At 42.5% G+C, this 21,602-nt stretch overlaps 2 protein-coding genes across 4 annotated transcripts in view; both read left to right on the top strand.

Moving 5' to 3' along the window:
• Positions 1–6,372: 6,372 nt before the first annotated feature.
• Positions 6,373–7,382, top strand: LOC129928977 (putative uncharacterized protein ENSP00000383309). The gene is made up of 2 exons (XM_056045592.1): positions 6,373–6,965; positions 7,175–7,382. Exons 1-2 carry the CDS (start codon positions 6,373–6,375, stop codon positions 7,380–7,382), a joined length of 801 nt encoding a protein of 266 aa, XP_055901567.1.
• Positions 7,383–8,101: 719 nt separating this feature from the next.
• Positions 8,102–21,602, top strand: part of LOC106054966 (transient receptor potential cation channel subfamily M member 5-like) — a 93,575-nt gene continuing 80,074 nt past the window's right edge. For all 3 annotated transcript variants that reach the window (XR_008773709.1, XM_056004395.1, XM_056004394.1), the window contains exon 1: positions 8,102–8,252. The gene's annotated coding sequence lies outside the window, so the exon portion shown is untranslated. The remainder of the gene's footprint in view (positions 8,253–21,602) is intronic.

The following is a 21,602-nucleotide window of genomic DNA, read 5'->3' as shown; positions in this document are numbered from 1 at the left end:
TGGAGAAACTAGAAGGGGATTTAGTTCTATCTACCATTGAGTCCGCCCAGCTCCGATTGGGTAGATATCATGTTGTACCTTTAACCCAAGGCTGAAAGTGAAAGTAGAAACAATGATTTGAAAGGAATAAAGACATTCTTAGAGCACCATTGAACACAAGAAGTCTTCGACAGGCTATAAATGATGATGGGTAGGATCCAGAAACATTATTGGCAAGACTTAATACCAATACAAATCAAACAGATGGGTATCAATCTGAGCAAGACAGATGAATGGATGGATACTATGCTGAGCAAGACAGACGAATCGATGAACAAGAAATATGAGACGTTAGGTACCATGCTGAGCCTGTATGATGAACCGATAAAACCTGCGTGGCTCTCACGACAAGATGCCTGATGATTGTTGCATAGACCTGATTATGTCCACGTGATTCTTGCTGCCTACACCCAGGCTAACTACGAGATCTGAGCTGATGGGAGCTTGCAGGGAGAGAGCACAGAAGAAGGTCTGGAGCCAACAGGCGATTGTCCAGAGAACATAACCAGCGAGAGAAGCCCTAAAGGTGGTCAGAAGAACCCAGTGAGACCTGATGCAGCAGCTGAAGAACTTTTGCATATTGAACGTTATTCACGTGCCCTAGGTGCGTGTCTCAATTGTGAGAGCGCACTATTGAACCAGAACAGAAAGGCGCTAGGATAGAGGAAAGATGAGGATATCAAGCAGTTGTGAAGAGTCAGAATTGGTGGAAGCTAAGGAAGACTGTAGTTGGGACCTGGAGAGAAGCGGCGAAGGTAGAATTAGTAGCAAGACTATTGGAATGCAGGAGGCAGTTATGTGTTTGCCATGGTAAATAAACACACTTATTTATATACTGTAGAACTACGCAGAGTTGCCTGCCTTACATTTACAACAATATATATTGTTGTAACCCTGCCTTGCACCAGTGCTTGAGGTGCGCACTAGCGCACTAGTGAACGAAAACAGGAAGAGACTAGAACGGAGATAATAACATTGCATCAGGGATTGTGAAGAGTCTGAATGTTTGGAAACTAAGAAGCCAGCTTTTGGTGCTGCCTGAAGGTTGTAGAAGGGACCTGGAGCGAAGCGGGGAAGGCTGTCGTTGGTCCACATTCGGGTTGCTGTCTAAAGGACTGGTTAATTAGTAGAAAGACTCTGAGGAAGCTGAATGATGCTATGTGTTTGTCCTAGTGAATAAACACCTGTAATTATTTCCTGTTACAATGTGTTGAGTTGCATGCCTATTCGTTGAGTGCCTAACCTAGAGTTACAGCAATTGGTGTCAGAAGTGGGATTTGGGCAGCTCAACGAAAGGAAAGAATGACAACGCTGAAGAAGTTAGACGAACTGAGCTGCAAACAGTTGAAGGAAGAGCTCCGAGACAGAGAGTTGAAGATCGATTTTGCCAAAGAAAAGATGAGAGAACGCCTTCGACAAGCCTTGCTGGACGAAGATGAAGATCCGGACTCGTATCTGTTCGAAGTACAACCAGATATCAGAGAGCTCATGAATACCGTGACAGATCAGATGAACTCGTTCCAGGTACAGCTAAAAGAGGCCAACGAGCAGATCTGTACCATGATTAAACAGATAGGTATCAGTACCTCGCTGAACAAGACCGATGATACGTTTGATACCGTGATGAGCAGGACCGATGATCAGATGGCTACCATGTCGACAGGTATAAACAATCCGTTACTCAACGGAGACGCCGTTGATGGTGGCGCTGTCTATGACTGTAATAGTGAGCCGTGCAAGCTTGGCTCCTACGACAAGAATCCTAACATTTGTTGTGAAAGCACTGAGCACAGATCTGATCATGCTATCGTGATTCCTGCCTACACTCAGACGTTGAAAAATAACTGTGATGACGGGACCTCCTCAAAGGAAGAATTCGAGCACCGGAAGACCTGCCAACTAAGTATTTGTCCTGATACCAGTATCAGCAAGAGAAGCGCTGATGGTGGTACAGCAGATGGACACATAGGACGTTGTAAACGTGCCCCCACAGATATGTCTTTCAGACAAGCTTAAAGATTATACCGTGTTTGACAACCTGGCCTCCTGGGGGCCCACGGCACATCGAGAAAGCCTGCTGGAGCAACGTGTAAGACAAATGGTCTTGATGACCTACGCTATGACATCCACTGCATCGCTTCTTGCCATGAGTCTGCCGTCGGTGGTAACTAAGAGAAAGGCCAGACAACGAAAACGACTTCCCCTTAACCAAAGGCAGATCAATTGGAGCAGAAGGAGAAAGCGGCACCTGCAGAGAGCAGTGTGGATTGCTTTGTGGGGAGCACGATCCATGCAATCTGCGATTCCCACCGACCGACCTCCACCTGAACTGACCAACCGTGAACATGTTTCTTTTCGGGACGAAAAGACTAAGGTGGGGGTAGTGTTGTAACCCTGCCTTGCACCAGTGCTTGAGGTGCGCACTAGCGCACTAGTGAACGAAAACAGGAAGAGACTAGAACGGAGATAATAACATTGCATCAGGGATTGTGAAGAGTCTGAATGTTTGGAAACTAAGAAGCCAGCTTTTGGTGCTGCCTGAAGGTTGTAGAAGGGACCTGGAGCGAAGCGGGGAAGGCTGTCGTTGGTCCACATTCGGGTTGCTGTCTAAAGGACTGGTAAATTAGTAGAAAGACTCTGAGGAAGCTGAATGATGCTATGTGTTTGTCCTAGTGAATAAACACCTGTAATTATTTCTTGTTACAATGTGTTGAGTTGCATGCCTATTCGTTGAGTGCCTAACCTAGAGTTACAGCAATATAGATTGTTGTAACTCTAAGGTAGGCACTCAACGAAATGCATGATGTAACAATAAACTATTTATTTACAGAACATGAACTTCAGCCATCAAGTCCCAAATTGTCCTATCTCAAGTGACACATGTCCTTTCCTCCCTAAATACCAATACAGACCACCGACACACTTCCCAGTGCTGCCCCAGGTCTTCAACACAGTTCACAGATAGCACAAAGGACGTTCTCTTGAGCCAAGACAGCTCAGACTCCAATAACTTGCACATCACTGCAGCCGGATCTCCAACAGTCCTTCTTCCTATCTAAACATGTCTTCTACTTCTTGTGTTCTATTGTGCTCCCTGTAAAGAACTTAGGGTTAGTTTTTACTAAAGATAAAAGGCTCGATGTACTAAGGGTATGATTCTTTGAGGGGCGTAATTTAATGCCCCAACTGTAGATCTTTACAAGCGTATAAGTAATATGAAGTACACTCAACAAAGCAGTATAGAATTAATATTTATTTACAGCAAACAATGTGTTACACATATAATATGGAGTACGTAATCATCAATAGTAAGAGTAACTAAATGTGCCCAAACTAAATACTACAGGGCGCCTAGACTAGATGCAATAATAGATTACATAAAGGTATCTTGACACAATATAGTATTGCCCCAGATATTCAGTACACACAAAGCAGAAATAATATCTCCTTAATATAGGCCAACCTTTTATGCTCGGCGACCCCTTCTTACAATCCCCCACTCTACTGGGACCCCCCCCCCTCTCACACATACAGCAATAGAAGAATAGACAATAACAATTCATTTTTTCGATGGTCTTTGGCGACCCCTAGCAAATCGTCAATCGACCCCCAAAGGGGTCGCGACCCACAGGTTGAGAACCCCTGATCTAGTCAATACCACTGACAACAATCACCAACACCCTACTCAGACCAGGTCAGCTCTCCAACTAACAAGACCGACCGCTAGAAAAACGTATTGTAATAACTTAAGTGAGGCAACTCAACGAGACATAGACGTTTATGTACACGACATCACAGGTACACAAAACAACATCTATCTTAGGCACAATCTCTCCATATTGGCTCTCTACTTGGGCGGAAATCGTTCTCCTCTCTTTCTAATGTTGACATCCTTTTAGGTCTAGTCTATCACAGTGCGCACCTTCTAGCACTAGTCTGGATGGCGGTGCGCACTGCAGAGTTATAACAGTATTGTCCCCCCCTTGAAAACCCCAATGCTAAAACAGTTCACAACTCGCAACTACTAAAATTAAACAAACACACACACAAACTCACCTCTTACACACCCCTGCTCTTGATACTCTCATGCGCACCATCAGTGTGGCGAGGGGGCGGAGTTACAACACTATATTAGAAATGATCTATGCTCCACCCCTCGCTAATATGATTCAATAATTATTTCAAGAATGACAAAATGGAGTGAGAACCCGTGACCGATTGTTCGTTTTATTCCAGTCCTTTATTGATTCGTGTGATGTCATCGACCATGAATATTTGTGCAAAATTTCAACTTGGTCCGAAAATGGGGGAAATAGGAGAAAAAAAACTTTTTAAAAAGCCCACCAGACAGACAAACGGACGGATTGAGTTCATAGTAAATTATGTGTATCGTGGAGGAAGTGACGTTGTATCCGATTCCGAGAAATCAAATACGGTCTACAGAGTGTGTATTTAGAATCGAAATTGACAGGTTGAACATTTCGGATTGAAATAGTCATAAAGCTTCTACAGTGCAAGGTCAAGAAGAGCTTACAATTGGAATATAAGCCTTCCAATGAAGCATGTAAAAAATGTGTTTCGGCCAATCAAAACAAATCATGTAGCGAAGGATGGGTAGTTCCCCTTTCAGTTCTTTTCGTCTACAGGGCTGACGAGGTAAAGGTCATCTGTGACCTACGGAGGCATTCCCGTCCACATGTAACCTAGGTTAAGGTGGCATTCGGTTTGGTGGTAGAGGAGCCAGCCATTTTTTTGTTTGACACTCTTTTCTTCCAGAACTGACGCCAATGCTTTTTCGCTGTCCATAGCTTTCTTGGTCAACATCTCTCTCTCTCTACATAGTGTGATCTAGGGCTATGTCTTCCCAGTTGTCAACATCTCTCTCTCTACATAGTGTGATCTAGGGCTATGTCTTCCCAGTTGTCAACATCTCTCTCTCTACATAGTGTGATCTAGGGCTATGTCTTCCCAGTTGTCAACATCTCTCTCTCTACATAGTGTGATCTAGGGCTATGTCTTCCCAGTTGTCAACATCTCTCTCTCTACATAGTGTGATCTAGGGCTATGTCTTCCCAGTTGTCAACATCGATGTCCATTGCTTTGAAGTCCCGTTTAATAATATCCACATTTTTTTTTCTTTTTTGTCTGGAGCCAGTCTCGAGTTGACCATAAAGTATGACTTTCGGGGTGTGTTGTCCTCCATCCGGCGGACATGACCTCGCCAGCACATGTTGAGAACACCTGTTCGAGGAAGTATGTTAGTGTTTGACAAGTGATTTTAAAGATCCTTCGGAGGCAGTGAAACGGAGATGAAAGGCAGATTCTTTTTTTTTTTTCAATAGCTAAGTCTTACAGTGATAAAATAGAAGTGTTAAAGGGAGACTATGTCTGTTAGTGAAGCATTTAATTGAGTTACAACATAATTAGGTCCCTTTGCATAGGGACTTTAGTGGAAAACGTTTTAATCTTCAGACACATAGTAAATCCTCAAAAGCCGCACCAAAAATGTCGTTCTTGTTATTCTCCACGGGCTACCAGCAAAAAGTATAATCAATGACGAATTTCGTGAACTCCAAGAATAGCAACCATAATTTTATATGCCTCTCAAGAACTCCCAAGTACACTATGGCTCTCAAGAACTCCAAGTACACTATGGCTCTCAAGAACTCCCAAATACACTATGCCTCTCAAGAACTCCCAAGTACACTATGCCTCTCAAGAACTCCCAAGTACTCTATTCTCTCAAGAACTCCAAGTACACTATGCCTCTCAAGAACTCCAAGTACACTATGTCTCTCAAGAACTCCCAAGTACACTATGCCTCTCAAGAACTCCAAGTACACTATGCCTCTCAAGAACTCCAAGTATACTATGCCTCTCAAGAACTCCAAGTACACTATGCCTCTCAAGAACTCCAAGTACACTATGTCTCTCAAGAATTCCCAAGTACACTATGCCTCTCAAGAACTCCAAGTACACTATGTCTCTCAAGAACTCCCAAGTACACTATGCCTCTCAAGAACTCCAAGTACACTATGCCTCTCAAGAACTCCAAGTACACTATGCCTCTCAAGAACTACCAGTACACTATTCCTCTCAAGAACTCCAAATACACTATGCCTCTCAAGAATTCCAAGTACACTATGCCTCTCAAGAACTCCAAGTACTCTATGCCTCTCAAGAACTCCAAGTACACTATGCCTCTCAAGAACTCCCAAGTACACTATGCCTCTCAAGAACTCAAAGTACTCTATACCTCTCAAGAACTCCAAGTACACTATGCCTCTCAAGAACTCCAAGTACACTATGCCTCTCAATAACTTCAAATACACTATGCCTCTCAAGAACTCCAAGTACTCTATGCCTCTAAAGAACTCCAAGTACACTATGCCTCTCAATAACTCAAAGTACTCTATGCCTCTCAAGAACTCCCAAGTACACTATGCCTCTCAAGAACTCCCAAGTACTCTATGCCTCTCAAGAACTCCAAGTATATGCTTCTCAAGAACTCCAAGTACACTATGCCTCTCAAGAACTCCCAATTACACTATGCCTCTCAATAACTCCAAGTACTCTATGCTTCTCAAGAACTCCAAGTACACTATGCCTCTCAAGAACTCCAAGTACACTATGCCTCTCAAGAACTCCCAAGTACACTATGCCTCTCAAGAACTCCCAAGTACACTATGCCTCTCAAGAACTCCCAAGTACACTATGCCTCTCAAGAACTCCCAAGTACTCTATGCCTCTCAAGAACTCCAAGTACACTATGCCTCTCAAGAACTCCAAGTACACTATGCCTCTCAAGAACTCCCAAGTACACTATGCCTCTCAAGAACTCCAAGTACACTATGCCTCTCAAGAACTAAAAGTACACTATGCCTCTCAAGAACTCCCAAGTACACTATGCCTCTCAAGAACTCCAAGTACACTATGCCTCTCTAGAACTCCAAGTACACTATGCCTCTCTAGAACTCCAAGTACACTATGCCTCTCTAGAACTCCAAGTACACTATGCCTCTCTAGAACTCCAAGTACACTATGCCTCTCTAGAACTCCAAGTACACTAAGCCTCTCAAGAACTCCCAAGTACACTATGCCTCTCAAGAACTACAAGTACACTATGCCTCTCAAGAACTCCCAAGTATACTATGCCTCTCAAGAACTCCAAGTACACTATGTCTCTCAAGAACTCCCAAGTACACTATGCCTCTCAAGAACTCCAAGTACACTATGCCTCTCAAGAACTCCCAAGTACACTATCTCTCAAGAACTCCAAGTTCATTCAATATGCCTCACAAGAACCCAAAGTACACTATCACCCATCATTCAATACGCTGTAATCAAATTTAGAAGAGGGGCCTCTCATGCATACTTCAAATTGGGCCCCCTCAATTCGTAAGGCCGGCCCTGGTTCCAAGAAGTACTCAAATAATTAACTAGTAAGCCACCACGTGAGATCATCTCTCTAAAAGATAAGCAAACTGTTCCGCTATATAGTCATAATGTGTAAAGTGTTCCTTTAAAGGGAAAACTTTGGGAAACACTTATAAAAAGCGTTCGGCTAATTGGTTCATGAGCCAACTTCCCATTTAAATAAACAGAATACCCTCAGCTAAGAACATGACATACACTTTTAAAACATGCAGTAGAATGAACGTCTAAATGAACACGTTACCGTGATTAAATTACAAAATTAGTGAAGCAAAATAATTTATGAACTTTTAAGCTAGATCAGTGAGAATTCTACAGGGTGAAGTAAGGGACTTCATAAAAAAAAATATTTATGACATACTCTTACAGAGTTGTGTTTAGTGTTGTTAAAAACAATTAACAAATGCAAATAATTATGTTGCAAATGAAATACATTTACGCATAAGAGCGTGTATGTATGCGTGTTAATGTGTTATACATAGACTACGCCTAATAATTTTAAAGCACCTGTGTGTCTGTGGTTCGCTTATACTATACGTTTCAATTGTCAGTGCTATTGATCCAGTGATCTGATTCTTCTCCAATGATGCATGACCCCTCGACGTCTGCCCCTACTAAAACAACGCACTCAGAGCAGACGTAGCTCTGTAACATTAGACAGACTTTGTCTGCAGTGGACGCCTCGACTGCTATTTCTCCTCTAAGTGCTTATCTTAATAGCGCCAGAGCCTTTCGGGATAGATTAGACTGCATCTTGCTGAAACTGAAAGAGTTATTTCGTAAGTATATTTTTTTACTGTTTCATTATATTTTATTTTATCTTATAAGTGTTTGTAAAATGTTTTACATGTTTCGGATGTTCCTTCAGAGTTGAAGATAGTTTACTTCCTAGTCCAAACCTCCCGCAGGACGACGGGGGATGGGAGCGGACAGGGTTTGAACCCTCGACCGTCGATAAATCCGACCGACAGTCCAGCGCGCAAACCGCACGACCAGGCAGCCATAAGTTACAGACTTATCTTTAAAATAATTCATATAATTACGCCCTACGCGTATCCATGGGTTAATCCATTCATGTTAATTGGAGACTTAGCTCTGCTGAGACTTAGTTTTTTTCTGGCTGATTTACGCCATACGTTCCATTCTATGGCACTTGTTTAAATTTGTCCTACCCTATGGAATAAGAAATGCGCCTTTCTACTTGTGCTCCTATTCACATATTACCACCACATGTAAAAAAAAAAAAGTGTTGAAGCTAAAAAGAAGGAAACTTAACCTGAAATCCATGTCAGTGGTTCTCAAACTTTTTAAGAATCTGGTAAAAGGTACATTTCCGACCTTGTGCCACATAATCGAAAAGAATCGTCGAGTCGACTGAACCTGAGCGGTTTGTATGATGTGAGCAGAGCCTCTGTGGTTTGTGTTCTGTGAGCAGAGCCTCTGTGGTTTGTATGATGTGAGCAGAGCCTCTGTGGTTTGTGTTCTGTGAGCAGAGCCTCTGTGGTTTGTATGATGTGAGCAGAACCTCTGTGGTTTGTGTGATGTGAGCAGAACCTCTGTGGTTTGTGTGATGTGAGCAGAACCTTTGTGGTTTGTGTGATGTGAGCAGAACCTCTGTGGTTTGTGTTCTGTGAGCAGAACCTCTGTGGTTTGTGTGCTGTGAGCAGAACCTCTGTGGTTTGTATGCTGTGAGCAGAACCTCTGTGGTTTGTATGATGTGAGCAGAACCTCTGTGGTTTGTGTTCTGTGAGAAGAACCTCTGTGGTTTGTATGATGTGAGCAGAACCTCTGTGGTTTGTGTTCTGTGAGAAGAACCTCTGTGGTTTGTATGATGTGAGCAGAACCTCTGTGGTTTGTGTTCTGTGAGAAGAACCTCTATGGTTTGTATGATGTGAGCAGAACCTCTGTGGTTTGTGCAATGTGAACAGAACCTCTGTGGTTTGTATGATGTGAGCAGAACCTCTGTGGTTTGTGTTCTGTGAGAAGAACCTCTGTGGTTTGTATGATGTGAGCAGAACCTCTGTGGTTTGTGTGCTGTGAACAGAACCTCTGTGGTTTGTGTGCTGTGAACAGAACCTCTGCGGTTTGTGTGATGTGAGCAGAACCTCTGTGGTTTGTGTGATGTGAGCAGAACCTCTGTGGTTTGTATGATGTGAGCAGAACCTCTGTGGTTTGTGTGATGTGAACAGAACCTCTGTGGTTTGTGTGCTGTGAGCAGAACCTCTGTGGTTTGTGTGCTGTGAGAAGAACCTCTATGGTTTGTATGATGTGAGCAGAACCTCTGTGGTTTGTGCAATGTGAACAGAACCTCTGTGGTTTGTATGATGTGAGCAGAACCTCTGTGGTTTGTGTTCTGTGAGAAGAACCTCTGTGGTTTGTATGATGTGAGCAGAACCTCTGTGGTTTGTGTGCTGTGAACAGAACCTCTGTGGTTTGTGTGCTGTGAACAGAACCTCTGCGGTTTGTGTGATGTGAGCAGAACCTCTGTGGTTTGTGTGATGTGAGCAGAACCTCTGTGGTTTGTATGATGTGAGCAGAACCTCTGTGGTTTGTGTGATGTGAACAGAACCTCTGTGGTTTGTGTGCTGTGAGCAGAACCTCTGTGGTTTGTGTGCTGTGAGCAGAACCTCTGTGGTTTGTGTGCTGTGAGCAGAACCTCTGTGGTTTGTGTGCTGTGAGCAGAACCTCTGTGGTTTGTGTGATGTGAGCAGAACCTCTGTGGTTTGTGTGATGTGAGCAGAACCTCTGTGGTTTGTGTGATGTGAGCAGAACCTCTGTGGTTTGTGTGATGTGAGCAGAACCTCTGTGGTTTGTGTGATGTGAGCAGAACCTCTGTGGTTTGTGTGCTGTGAACAGAACCTCTGTGGTTTGTGTGCTGTGAACAGAACCTCTGTGGTTTGTATGATGTGAGCAGAACCTCTGTGGTTTGTGTGATGTGAACAGAACCTCTGTGGTTTGTGTGATGTGAACAGAACCTCTGTGGTTTGTATGATGTGAGCAGATTCTCTGTGGTTTGTGTGATGTGAACAGAGCCTCTGTGGTTTGTGTGATGTGAACAGAACCTCTGTGGTTTGTGTGATGTGAACAGAACCTCTGTGGTTTGTGTGATGTGAGCAGAACCTCTGTGGTTTGTATGATGTGAGCAGAACCTCTGTGGTTTGTATGATGTGAGCAGAACCTCTGTGGTTTGTATGATGTGAGCAGAACCTCTGTGGTTTGTATGATGTGAGCAGAACCTCTGTGGTTTGTATGATGTGAGCAGAACCTCTGTGGTTTGTGTGCTGTGAGCAGAACCTCTGTGGTTTGTGTGCAATGTGAGCAGAACCTCTGTGGTTTGTGTGCAATGTGAATAGAACCTCTGTGGTTTGTGCGCTGTGAGCAGAACCTCTGTGGTTTGTGCAATGTGAATAGAACCTCTGTGGTTTGTGCGCTGTGAGCAGAACCTCTGTGGTTTGTGTTCTGTGAGCAGAACCTCTGTGGTTTGTGCGCTGTGAACAGAACCTCTGTGGTTTGTGTGATGTGAGCAGAACCTCTGTGGTTTGTGTGCTGTGAGCAGAACCTCTGTGGTTTGTGTGCTGTGAGCAGAACCTCTGTGGTTTGTGTGCTGTGAGCAGAACCTCTGTGGTTTGTGTGCTGTGAGCAGAACCTCTGTGGTTTGTGTGCTGTGAGCAGAACCTCTGTGGTTTGTGTGCTGTGAGCAGAACCTCTGTGGTTTGTGTGCTGTGAGCAGAACCTCTGTGGTTTGTGTTCTGTGAGCAGAACCTCTGTGGTTTGTATGATGTGAGCAGAACCTCTGTGGTTTGTGTGCTGTGAGCAGAACCTCTGTGGTTTGTATGATGTGAGCAGAACCTCTGTGGTTTGTGTGCTGTGAGCAGAACCTCTGTGGTTTGTGTGCTGTGAGCAGAACCTCTGTGGTTTGTGTGCTGTGAGCAGAACCTCTGTGGTTTGTGTGATGTGAGCAGAACCTCTGTGGTTTGTGTGCTGTGAGCAGAACCTCTGTGGTTTGTGCGCTGTGAGCAGAACCTCTGTGGTTTGTGCGCTGTGAGCAGAGCCTCTGTGGTTTGTGCGCTGTGAGCAGAGCCTCTGTGGTTTGTGCAATGTGAACAGAACCTCTGTGGTTTGTGTGCTGTGAACAGAACCTCTGTGGTTTGTGCAATGTGTACAGAGCCTCTGTGGTTTGTGTGCTGTTAACAGAACCTCTGTGGTTTGTGTGATGTTAACAGAACCTCTGTGGTTTGTGCAATGTGTACAGAGCCTCTGTGGTTTGTGTGCTGTTAACAGAACCTCTGTGGTTTGTGTGCTGTGAGCAGAACCTCTGTGGTTTGTGCAATGTGTACAGAGCCTCTGTGGTTTGTGTGCTGTTAACAGAACCTCTGTGGTTTGTGTGCTGTTAACAGAACCTCTGTGGTTTGTGCAATGTGTACAGAGCCTCTGTGGTTTGTGTGCTGTTAACAGAACCTCTGTGGTTTGTGTGCTGTTAACAGAACCTCTGTGGTTTGTGCAATGTGAACAGAACCTCTGTGGTTTCTGTTTTGTTAACAGAACCTCTGTGGTTTGTGCGCTGTTAACAGAACCTCTGTGGTTTGTGCAATGTGTACAGAGCCTCTGTGGTTTGTGTGCTGTTAACAGAACCTCTGTGGTTTGTGTGCTGTTAACAGAACCTCTGTGGTTTGTGTGCTGTTAACAGAACCTCTGTGTTTTTTTGCAATGTGAACAGAACCTCTGTGGTTTTTTGCAATGTGAACAGAACCTCTGTGGTTTTTTGCAATGTGAACAGAACCTCTGTGTTTTTTGCAATGTGAACAGAACCTCTGTGTTTTTTGTAATGTGAACAGAACCTCTGTGGTTTTTTGCAATGTGAACAGAACCTCTGTGTTTTTTGCAATGTGAACAGAACCTCTGTGTTTTTTGCAATGTGAACAGAACCTCTCTGTTTTTTGCAATGTGAACAGAACCTCTGTGTTTTTTGTAATGTGAACAGAACCTCTGTGGTTTTTTGTAATGTGAACAGAACCTCTGTGGTTTTTTGCAATGTGAACAGAACCTCTGTGTTTTTTGTAATGTGAACAGAACCTCTGTGTTTTTTTGTAATGTGAACAGAACCTCTGTGGTTTTTTGTAATGTGAACAGAACCTCTGTGGTTTGTGCAATGTGAACAGAACCTCTGTGGTTTGTGCACTGAGCAGAGGTCTTTAGGTGGCTGGTAGCGACTCGCGCCAGTTATGGACACTTTTCAAGCAGTACATTTTCTCAAGATGTTTTATTTTATTTTGTTATTTTTAAATGTGATTTCTGTATTATATTTTTACAGTGCTTTTACAAACTCACTCTGTCAGAAAAAATTTTTACACAGAAGTTTTGCACAATTATTTCTGACAACACAAGAATCAATTTAAAAAATTAACCAATTAGTTTATTTGTAATTAATTATTTCTATGGTATCTCGAAAAAGGTAAAGAACTTGTACTTGGCTCAAGTTGTGATCTAATCTGAATTAGTCTCCTTTACATGTCGAGGCTTTAAAGAAAGTTTGAAACAAACAATACAAAACTATGCAATCTTTTATAGTCATAAGCAGCTAACTAACAGAGTGGTTAGTATGTTGCCTTAAAAACCGATTACAATAAAATTTACCCAAATATCACTTTCTTTCTCAGCGTATTGAGAAAGCTAAAAGCAGAAAAAAAGTTTAAAAAAATAAAAAACCTAACATTCTAATCGCACAGATTTATTATTGTTGGTCTAGACCTATTACAAATTTAATTACATGATTGACTCAAACTAATTGATAAAATTACACTTTGTATAAGCTTTTTTTTTTTTTTTTAAATTATTTCTTTTGTTTTTCTTGTTACAAAGCTTCTATCAACTCACTCTGTCTGTCTGTCTGTCTGGTACCAAGCTTATATCAACTCACTCTGTCTGTCTGTCTGTCTGTCTGGTACAAAGCTTATATCAACTCACTCTGTCTGTCTGTCTGTCTGGTACAAAGCTTATATCAACTCACTCTGTCTGTCTGTCTGTCTGGTACAAAGCTTATATCAGCTCACTCTATCTGTCTGTCTGTCTGGTACAAAGCTTATATCAACTCACTCTGTCTGTCTGTCTGTCTGTCTGGTACAAAGCTTATATCAACTCACTCTGTCTGTCTGTCTGTCTGGTACAAAGCTTATATCAACTCACTCTGTCTGTCTGTCTGTCTGGTACAAAGCTTATATCAGCTCACTCTATCTGTCTGTCTGTCTGGTACAAAGCTTATATCAACTCACTCTGTCTGTCTGTCTGTCTGGTACAAAGCTTATATCAACTCACTCTGTCTGTCTGGTACAAAGCTTATATCAACTCACTCTGTCTGTCTGGTACAAAGCTTATATCAATTCACTCTGTCTGTCTGTCTGTCTGGTACAAAGCTTCTATCAACTCACTCTGTCTGTCTGTCTGTCTGGTACAAAGCTTCTATCAACTCACTCTGTCTGTCTGTCTGTCTGTCTGGTACAAAGCTTATATCAACTCACTCTGTCTGCCTGTCTGTCTGTCTGGTACAAAGCTTATATCAACTCACTCTGTCTGTCTGTCTGTCTGGTACAAAGCTTATATCAGCTCACTCTATCTGTCTGTCTGTCTGGTACAAAGCTTATATCAGCTCACTCTATCTGTCTGTCTGTCTGGTACAAAGCTTATATCAACTCACTCTGTCTGTCTGTCTGTCTGGTACAAAGCTTATATCAACTCACTCTGTCTGTCTGGTACAAAGCTTATATCAACTCACTCTTTCTGTCTGTCTGTCTGTCTGTCTGTCTGGTACAAAGCTTCTATCAACTCACTCTGTCTGTCTGTCTGGTACAAAGCTTATATCAACTCACTCTGTCTGTCTGTCTGGTACAAAGCTTATATCAAGTCACTCTGTCTATCTGTCTGTCTGGTACAAAGCTTATATCAACTCACTCTGTCTGTCTGGTACACTTTTTGTACATGTTATTTTTTTCCACAACCATTGGCAGATTCTGCAGCTGTGTTGGTGCCAAATGTAATGGAAAGCATTCCTTAAGAATGACATTAGCAAGGCGGGCATGGGACCATGACGCATGGACCTCTTATATTAGCCCAGGAATTCAACGTCATAAAAAATAACAATACCCAATAAGAGGAACATATTATTTCACGTGTTTCTTGACAGTCTATATCTACACTCCCCCTTCCACATACAGAGGGTGTTGAGCCTGCAGTTGCCAAGATAAAAAAAAACAAACAATACCTAGACATGGGCAATATGGTTCTGTAGTCTTACGACATTGCGATGTTTACGACATTGTCGTGACGTGACCTACCTGCATTCAAAGTATTCACGAAACTAGACAGTCACCGCGACCAATTATTATGAGGGGGGGGGGGAGGAGGAGGGCGCATAATTCACTTTAATTTGTGCTCAATCGTCCATGAAGCGCCCTGGGGTGGCCTGGTACCTACACAATATTAGATAACACCGCAGGCGGGATATTTCTCACTGGTATGAGACTTCGCAAGGACGAGCTACTGTTGTCTTCTGTATAGGTACCAATCAGTGATCTCCAATCTTCACGGTCCAATGACATCACGTAGGTATTGACCTAAGAAAGTCCATTACAAGAACTTTAGTGGTGAGAAAGCACCTCTTTAGTCAAGCTGAAATTAGAAATTAGATTATATAACACTTCAGTTTTAACAGATTATTTATAACTTGAGTTTTATAGTTTTACCCATTACACTGAACTTCTGTTGTTCTTACCTGTAGACAGTTTGACCGAGACCAGGCGTTGAGACCAATAGCTCGTAGCCACGTCACAGGTCTGTACGACGTGGCAACGAATTATAGGTCTCCATTGCCCACAGGTTGTGACGTTGCAGGTCAGTGTTACGGCCTTCTATAACGATTGGTCTCGGTTTAACCCTCTAACACTGGCGATCCAAAAGGGAAGGGGGGAGTCGGTGGAGGCGATCGTCCCCCTCCACTCGGCCGAGCCCCCCCCCCCCTCGAGTATGTTGACCGATTTGGTGGGGTGGTGAGGGGGGGGGGCGATAGCATCAATGCCGCCCCCGCCCCCCATAAACTTTCGAGTTGGGGGCGGTCCAATTTATTTGTAGAAATCACAGCTTACTAAGAGAATCAATTAAATATATATATGATTAGAGCTTGTTATTGATATTCTAACCTATCTTTATATTATGTCGTTTCCCGGTCGGCCGATGGGTTGGATGGTGTTGGGGAGGAGCATACATATGCTGCCTTTCCACCTAACACCTTTGATTGGGGGGGGGGGGCTATCCTAATTTTCTAGAGAGATCTTTTTTTTTTAATATCTGCCTCAGTTGTTTTTTTTTTTTATTTCAAAATAAAATATGAGTACACTTTACGACAAGAAATACATCGCTAATTAAAATTACTTATATTTCATTCAAATCCACGAGAGATACCAGGACAGCAGTACACCAAAAAAAAAAAATCTTTTTTTTTTTAATTAATTAATTTTTTTATTTATTTCCAAAGGAAACCTCAGAATTTGCGCTATTCAGTTTTAGCTTTATCATCATAGGAATCCTTGGGCCTTGGGCCTCTTTCTTTGCCTCTTTTTTGAGACATCTTGCCTCTTTTGTGGGCTTTTAAGTTTGTAAATAAACTCCTTTTTTTTTTTGTTGCAACTGAAATCTCAGAATTATTATTATTTGTCTGTCTCAGTAGTTTTGTACATCGAGAGCAGGGGTTCTCAACCTGTGGTTCGCGACCCCCTTGGGGGTCGATTGACGATTTCCCAGGGGTCTCCTAAGACCATCGAAAATATGGATTGTTTTTGTGTATTCTTCTTTTGCTGTGTGTGTGGGGAAAGGGGGGGGGGGTCGCGGCCGATTGGGGGATTCTAAAAAGGGGTCTCCGAGCTAAAAAGGTTGAGAACCGCTGATCTAGAGGCTATAGTTATTAGCCTAGATAATATAATTGGGACCATAAAGTACCACTGTACTTACTTGCCAGTACAGTACAGTCACTGGTCTAATGACCTATCCTAATACTAGGTCACACCAATTCTCGATGACGACAAATGATCTTGACGCACCCTGACTGAAAGTTCAGGATAAAGGATAAAGCTTTCTGTCCTAGCCTTAATGGAGAGCTGAACACCACTAAGTTCTGATCTGTTGTATCTGTGGTTTAATGGGTGCAAATTGTCTTTAAGAATTGTGTTGTTTGTTTTTTTGAAAAGGTACTTTCACGAAAAAGTAAAAAAATCATTTTAAAAATATGTTTGTTCCGTTTTTAACATCATATCGCCATTTAAACAAATGACAGGAACTCTCTCATATTTAAAACTGTGTGGTCATGTTCTATGCATTTGAGCATGTAACGGGTTGCTTGAATCAGCCAGGAAAACCAATGACGTAGAAAGAGTTGACGTCTCTTGTTGACATGCACGATTAGATTGACCCACAGATGCGCATAAATAAGACGTGACTATCTATCTATTTGTAATTTGTGATACTGTAGATGTCATGGCAGATTGCTCTTCGCAAGACACTTCCAGGTTGAAGAATGTATCATATCTAATAGTATAGCACACTGGGACCTATTTAAAAAAAACACACCGTGTTTAATAATTAATAATAATTGTGAAAATAGCTTTCCTAACTTGCCAACTCCGATTTTTGAGTTCTTTCCGTCCCCACGTTCATCTCTATCTAATCTATTTCAATGTCTCCATTGTACATCATCTTATCTCCATGTTACTTCATCTAACGTCATCTGAACTGTGTGTATTTCATCTAATGTCATCTGAACTGTGTGTAATTCCTCTAATGTCTTATAAACTGTGTGTATTTCATCTAATGTCATCTGAACTGTGTGTATTTCCTCTAACGTCATCTGAACTGTGTGTATTTCATCTAATGTCATCTGAACTGTGTGTATTTAATCTAATGTCATCTGAACTGTGTGTATTTAATCTAATGTCATCTTAACTGTGTGTATTTAATCTGTCATCTGAACTGTGTGTATTAAATCTAATGTCATCTGAACTGTGTGTATTTAATCTAATGTCATCTGAACTGTGTGTATTTAATCTAATGTCATCTGAACTGTGTGTATTTAATCTAATGTCATCTGAACTGTGTGTATTTCCTCTAACGTCATCTGAACTGTGTGTATGGCAGGTCTCGCTATTCCCAATTTGAACTTTCTTGAACATATATTATCTCATTCGTATTTATTCGGCTATGGTGCGAAAAATTATAAATTGGTCATGTCTTACGTCATTAGATTTCCATGTATCTAGTCTGACGTAATGTTAATTTCGTGTATTTCATCCTACGTATCCCTCTCTACGTCATCAGTTTTTTAACCCCATATCTTTACATGTATATACTTTGTTGTTCATGCTGTCCCCCTCTTCACTTCTCTGTTTTCCATCTTTCCTCCTCTGTTATCCATGTGCCTCCCTTTTATATCCTCTGTTATCCATGTGCCTCCCTTTTATATCCTCTGTTATCTGTGTGCCTCTCTCTTATATCCTATGTTATCCATGTGCCTCCCTTTTATATCCTCTGTTATCCATGTGCCTCCCTCTTATATCCTCTGTTATCTGTGTGCCTCCCTCTTATATCCTCTGTTATCTGTGTGCCTCCCTCTTATATCCACTGTTATCCATGTGCCTCCCTCTTATATCCACTGTTATCTGTGTGCCTCCCTCTTATATCCTCTGTTATCCATGTGCCTCCCTCTTATATCCACTGTTATCTGTGTGCCTCCCTTTTATATCCTCTGTTATCCATGTGCCTCCCTCTTATATCCACTGTTATCTGTGTGCCTCCCTCTTATATCCTCTGTTATCCATGTGCCTCCCTCTTATATCCTCTGTTATCAATGTGCCTCCCTCTTATATCCTCTGTTATCTTTGTGCCTCCCTCTTATATCCACTGTTATCCATGTGCCTCCCTCTTATATCCTCTGTTATCAATGTGCCTCCCTCTTATATCCTCTGTTATCTTTGTGCCTCCCTCTTATATCCTCTGTTATCCATGTTCCTCCCTCTTATAGCCTTTGTAATCCATGTGCCTCCCTCTTATATCCTCTGTTATCTTTGTGCCTCCCTCTTATATCCTCTGTTATCTTTGTGCCTCCCTCTTATATCCTTTGTTATCCATGTGCCTCCCTCTTATATCTTCTGTTATCTTTGTGCCTCCCTCTTATATCCTCTGTTATCTTTGTGCCTCCCTCTTATATCCACTGTTATCCATGTGACTCCCTCTTATATCCACTGTTATCCATGTGTCTCTCTCTTATATCCACTGTTATCCATGTGCCTCCCTCTTATATCCACTGTTATCCATGTGCCTCCCTCTTATATCCACTGTTATCCATTTGCCTCCCTCTTATGTCCACTGCTATCCATGTGCCTCCCTCTTATGTCCTCTGTTATCCATGTGCCTCCCTTTTATATCCTCTGTTATCCATGTGCCTCCCTCTTATATCCTCTGTTATCTGTGTGCCTCCCTTTTATATCCTCTGTTATCCATGTGCCTCCCTCTTATATCCACTGTTATCTGTGTGCCTCCCTCTTATATCCTCTGTTATCCATGTGCCTCCCTCTTTTATCCTCTGTTATCAATGTGCCTCCCTCTTATATCCTCTGTTATCTTTGTGCCTCCCTCTTATATCCACTGTTATCCATGTGCCTCCCTCTTATATCCTCTGTTATCAATGTGCCTCCCTCTTATATCCTCTGTTATCTTTGTGCCTCCCTCTTATATCCTCTGTTATCCATGTTCCTCCCTCTTATATCCTTTGTTATCCATGTGCCTCCCTCTTATATCCTCTGTTATCTTTGTGCCTCCCTCTTATATCCTCTGTTATCTTTGTGCCTCCCTCTTATATCCTTTGTTATCCATGTGCCTCCCTCTTATATCTTCTGTTATCTTTGTGCCTCCCTCTTATATCCTCTGTTATCTTTGTGCCTCCCTCTTATATCCACTGTTATCCATGTGCCTCCCTCTTATATTCACTGTTATCCATGTGACTCCCTCTTATATCCACTGTTATCCATGTGTCTTTCTCTTATATCCACTGTTATCCATGTGCCTCCCTCTTATATCCACTGTTATCCATGTGCCTCCCTCTTATATCCACTGTTATCCATTTGCCTCCCTCTTATGTCCACTGTTATCCATGTGCCTCCCTATATATGTCCTCTGTTATCCATGTGCCTCCCTTTTATATCCTCTGTTATCCATGTGCCTCCCTCTTATATCCTCTGTTATCCGTGTGCCTCCCTCTTATATCATATGTTATCCATGTGCCTCCCTTTTATATCCTCTGTTATCCATGTGCCTCCCTCTTATATCCTCTGTTATCTGTGTGCCTCCCTCTTATATCCTCTGTTATCTGTTTTCCCTTCCTCTTATATCCTCTGTTATCCATGTGCCTCCCTCTTATATCCACTGTTATCCGTGTGCCTCCCTCTTATATCCACTTATATCCATGTGCCTCCCTCTTATATCCACTGTTATCTGTGTGCCTCCCTCTTATATCCTCTGTTATCCATGTGCCTCCCTCTTATATCCACTGTTATCCGTGTGCCTCCCTCTTATATCCTCTGTTATCCATGTGCCTCCCTCTTATATCCACTGTTATCTGTGTGCCTCCCTCTTATATCCTCTGTTATCCATGTGCCTCCCTCTTATATCCTCTGTTATCCATGTGCCTCCCTCTTATATCCTCTGTTATCCATGTGCCTCCCTCTTATATCCACTGTTATCTGTGTGTCTCCCTCTTATATCCTCTGTTATCCATGTGCTTCCCTCTTATATCCACTGTTATCTGTGTGCCTCCCTCTTATATCCTCTGTTATCCATGTGCCTCCCTTTTATATCCACTGTTATCTGTGTGCCTCCCTCTTATATCCTCTGTTATCCATGTGCCTCCCTCTTATATCCTCTGTTATCCATGTGCCTCCCTCTTATATCCTCTGTTATCTTTGTGCCTCCCTCTTATATCCACTGTTATCTGTGTGCCTCCCTCTTATATCCTCTGTTATCCATGTGCCTCCCTTTTATATCCACTGTTATCTGTGTGCCTCCCTCTTATATCCTCTGTTATCCATGTGCCTCCCTCTTATATCCTCTGTTATCCATGTGCCTCCCTCTTATATCCTCTGTTATCCATGTGCCTCCCTCTTATATCCTCTGTTATCTTTATGCCTCCCTCTTATATCCTCTGTTATCTTTGTGCCTCCCTCTTATATCCACTGTTATCCATGTGCTTCCACCAACGTGGGTTTTTTTTTATGCCAAGGTGAACTGTTAAACGATGATAGCCTCTTAAAATCGGCAGTTCATAAGATGCTGTCTTTACCGAAACAGTATTTCGAAACCAAAAATGAATGTTATGAGCTTAAATGGCAATTGGTATCATAAAGATGCTGGGAAAATATTGAGTTACAACTCCTAGTTTATAAGAACTGATTTGGGTTTCGAAGTTGGTGACTCGATCGCGAGGCCCCTCTCAGGCGCGGGGCCTGGGGTGGTTGCCCCACTTGCCACGCCCTAAGGCCGCTACTGCGTGTGCCTCCCTATTATATCCTCTGTTATCCGCCTCTTCCTCCCTCTTTTGTTTAATGTTTAGCTTCAATACCCCGAGACATGATATCTTCTCGTATCATAAAAGCAAATTTGGGCGTCGCTCTAGATCTAAGACCTTCACACGACTGTGATTTCATTCTACCTCCAGGCCATACCTTCTTCTCAAGACATCTGGTGGGGCACCTATCAAAGTAACGTATCTTTTCTAGTCCATGTTTTCACGCGCCGTCACGTGTGAAATCTCATAATGTCTCGTGAACATTCCGATCTGATCGTCTGCTGAAAGACCTTCTTGGCATCGCCATCCAAAGATCCTATCATGAAGATTTAACAGTTTCGCCTAACGGTATCAATGACACCGTACGTTTATAATTACAATCGTAACCATAGAGTCTAAATAATGAATCCTAATATCCAATCGATACATGTTACTCTAAGCCAGGGGTTCTCAACCTGTGGGCCGCGACCCCCTTTGGGGTCGATTGACTATTTGCCAGGGGTCGCTTAAGACCATCGAAAATATGGATTGC

The sequence above is a fragment of the Biomphalaria glabrata genome, chromosome 11, assembly GCF_947242115.1.
Source record: "Biomphalaria glabrata chromosome 11, xgBioGlab47.1, whole genome shotgun sequence".
NCBI lineage: Eukaryota > Metazoa > Mollusca > Gastropoda > Planorbidae > Biomphalaria > Biomphalaria glabrata.
This window is presented reverse-complemented; position numbering and strand designations above follow the sequence as displayed.

Excerpts from the sequence above, each read along its gene's own strand:
- LOC129928977 (XM_056045592.1), top strand. The coding sequence starts at position 6,373 with ATGCCTCTCAAGAACTCCAAGTACTCTATGCCTCTAAAGAACTCCAAG. Across the intron at positions 6,966-7,174 it reads ATGCCTCTCAAGAACTCCAA|AACTCCCAAGTATACTATGC; the intron begins GTACACTATGCC and ends ATGCCTCTCAAG.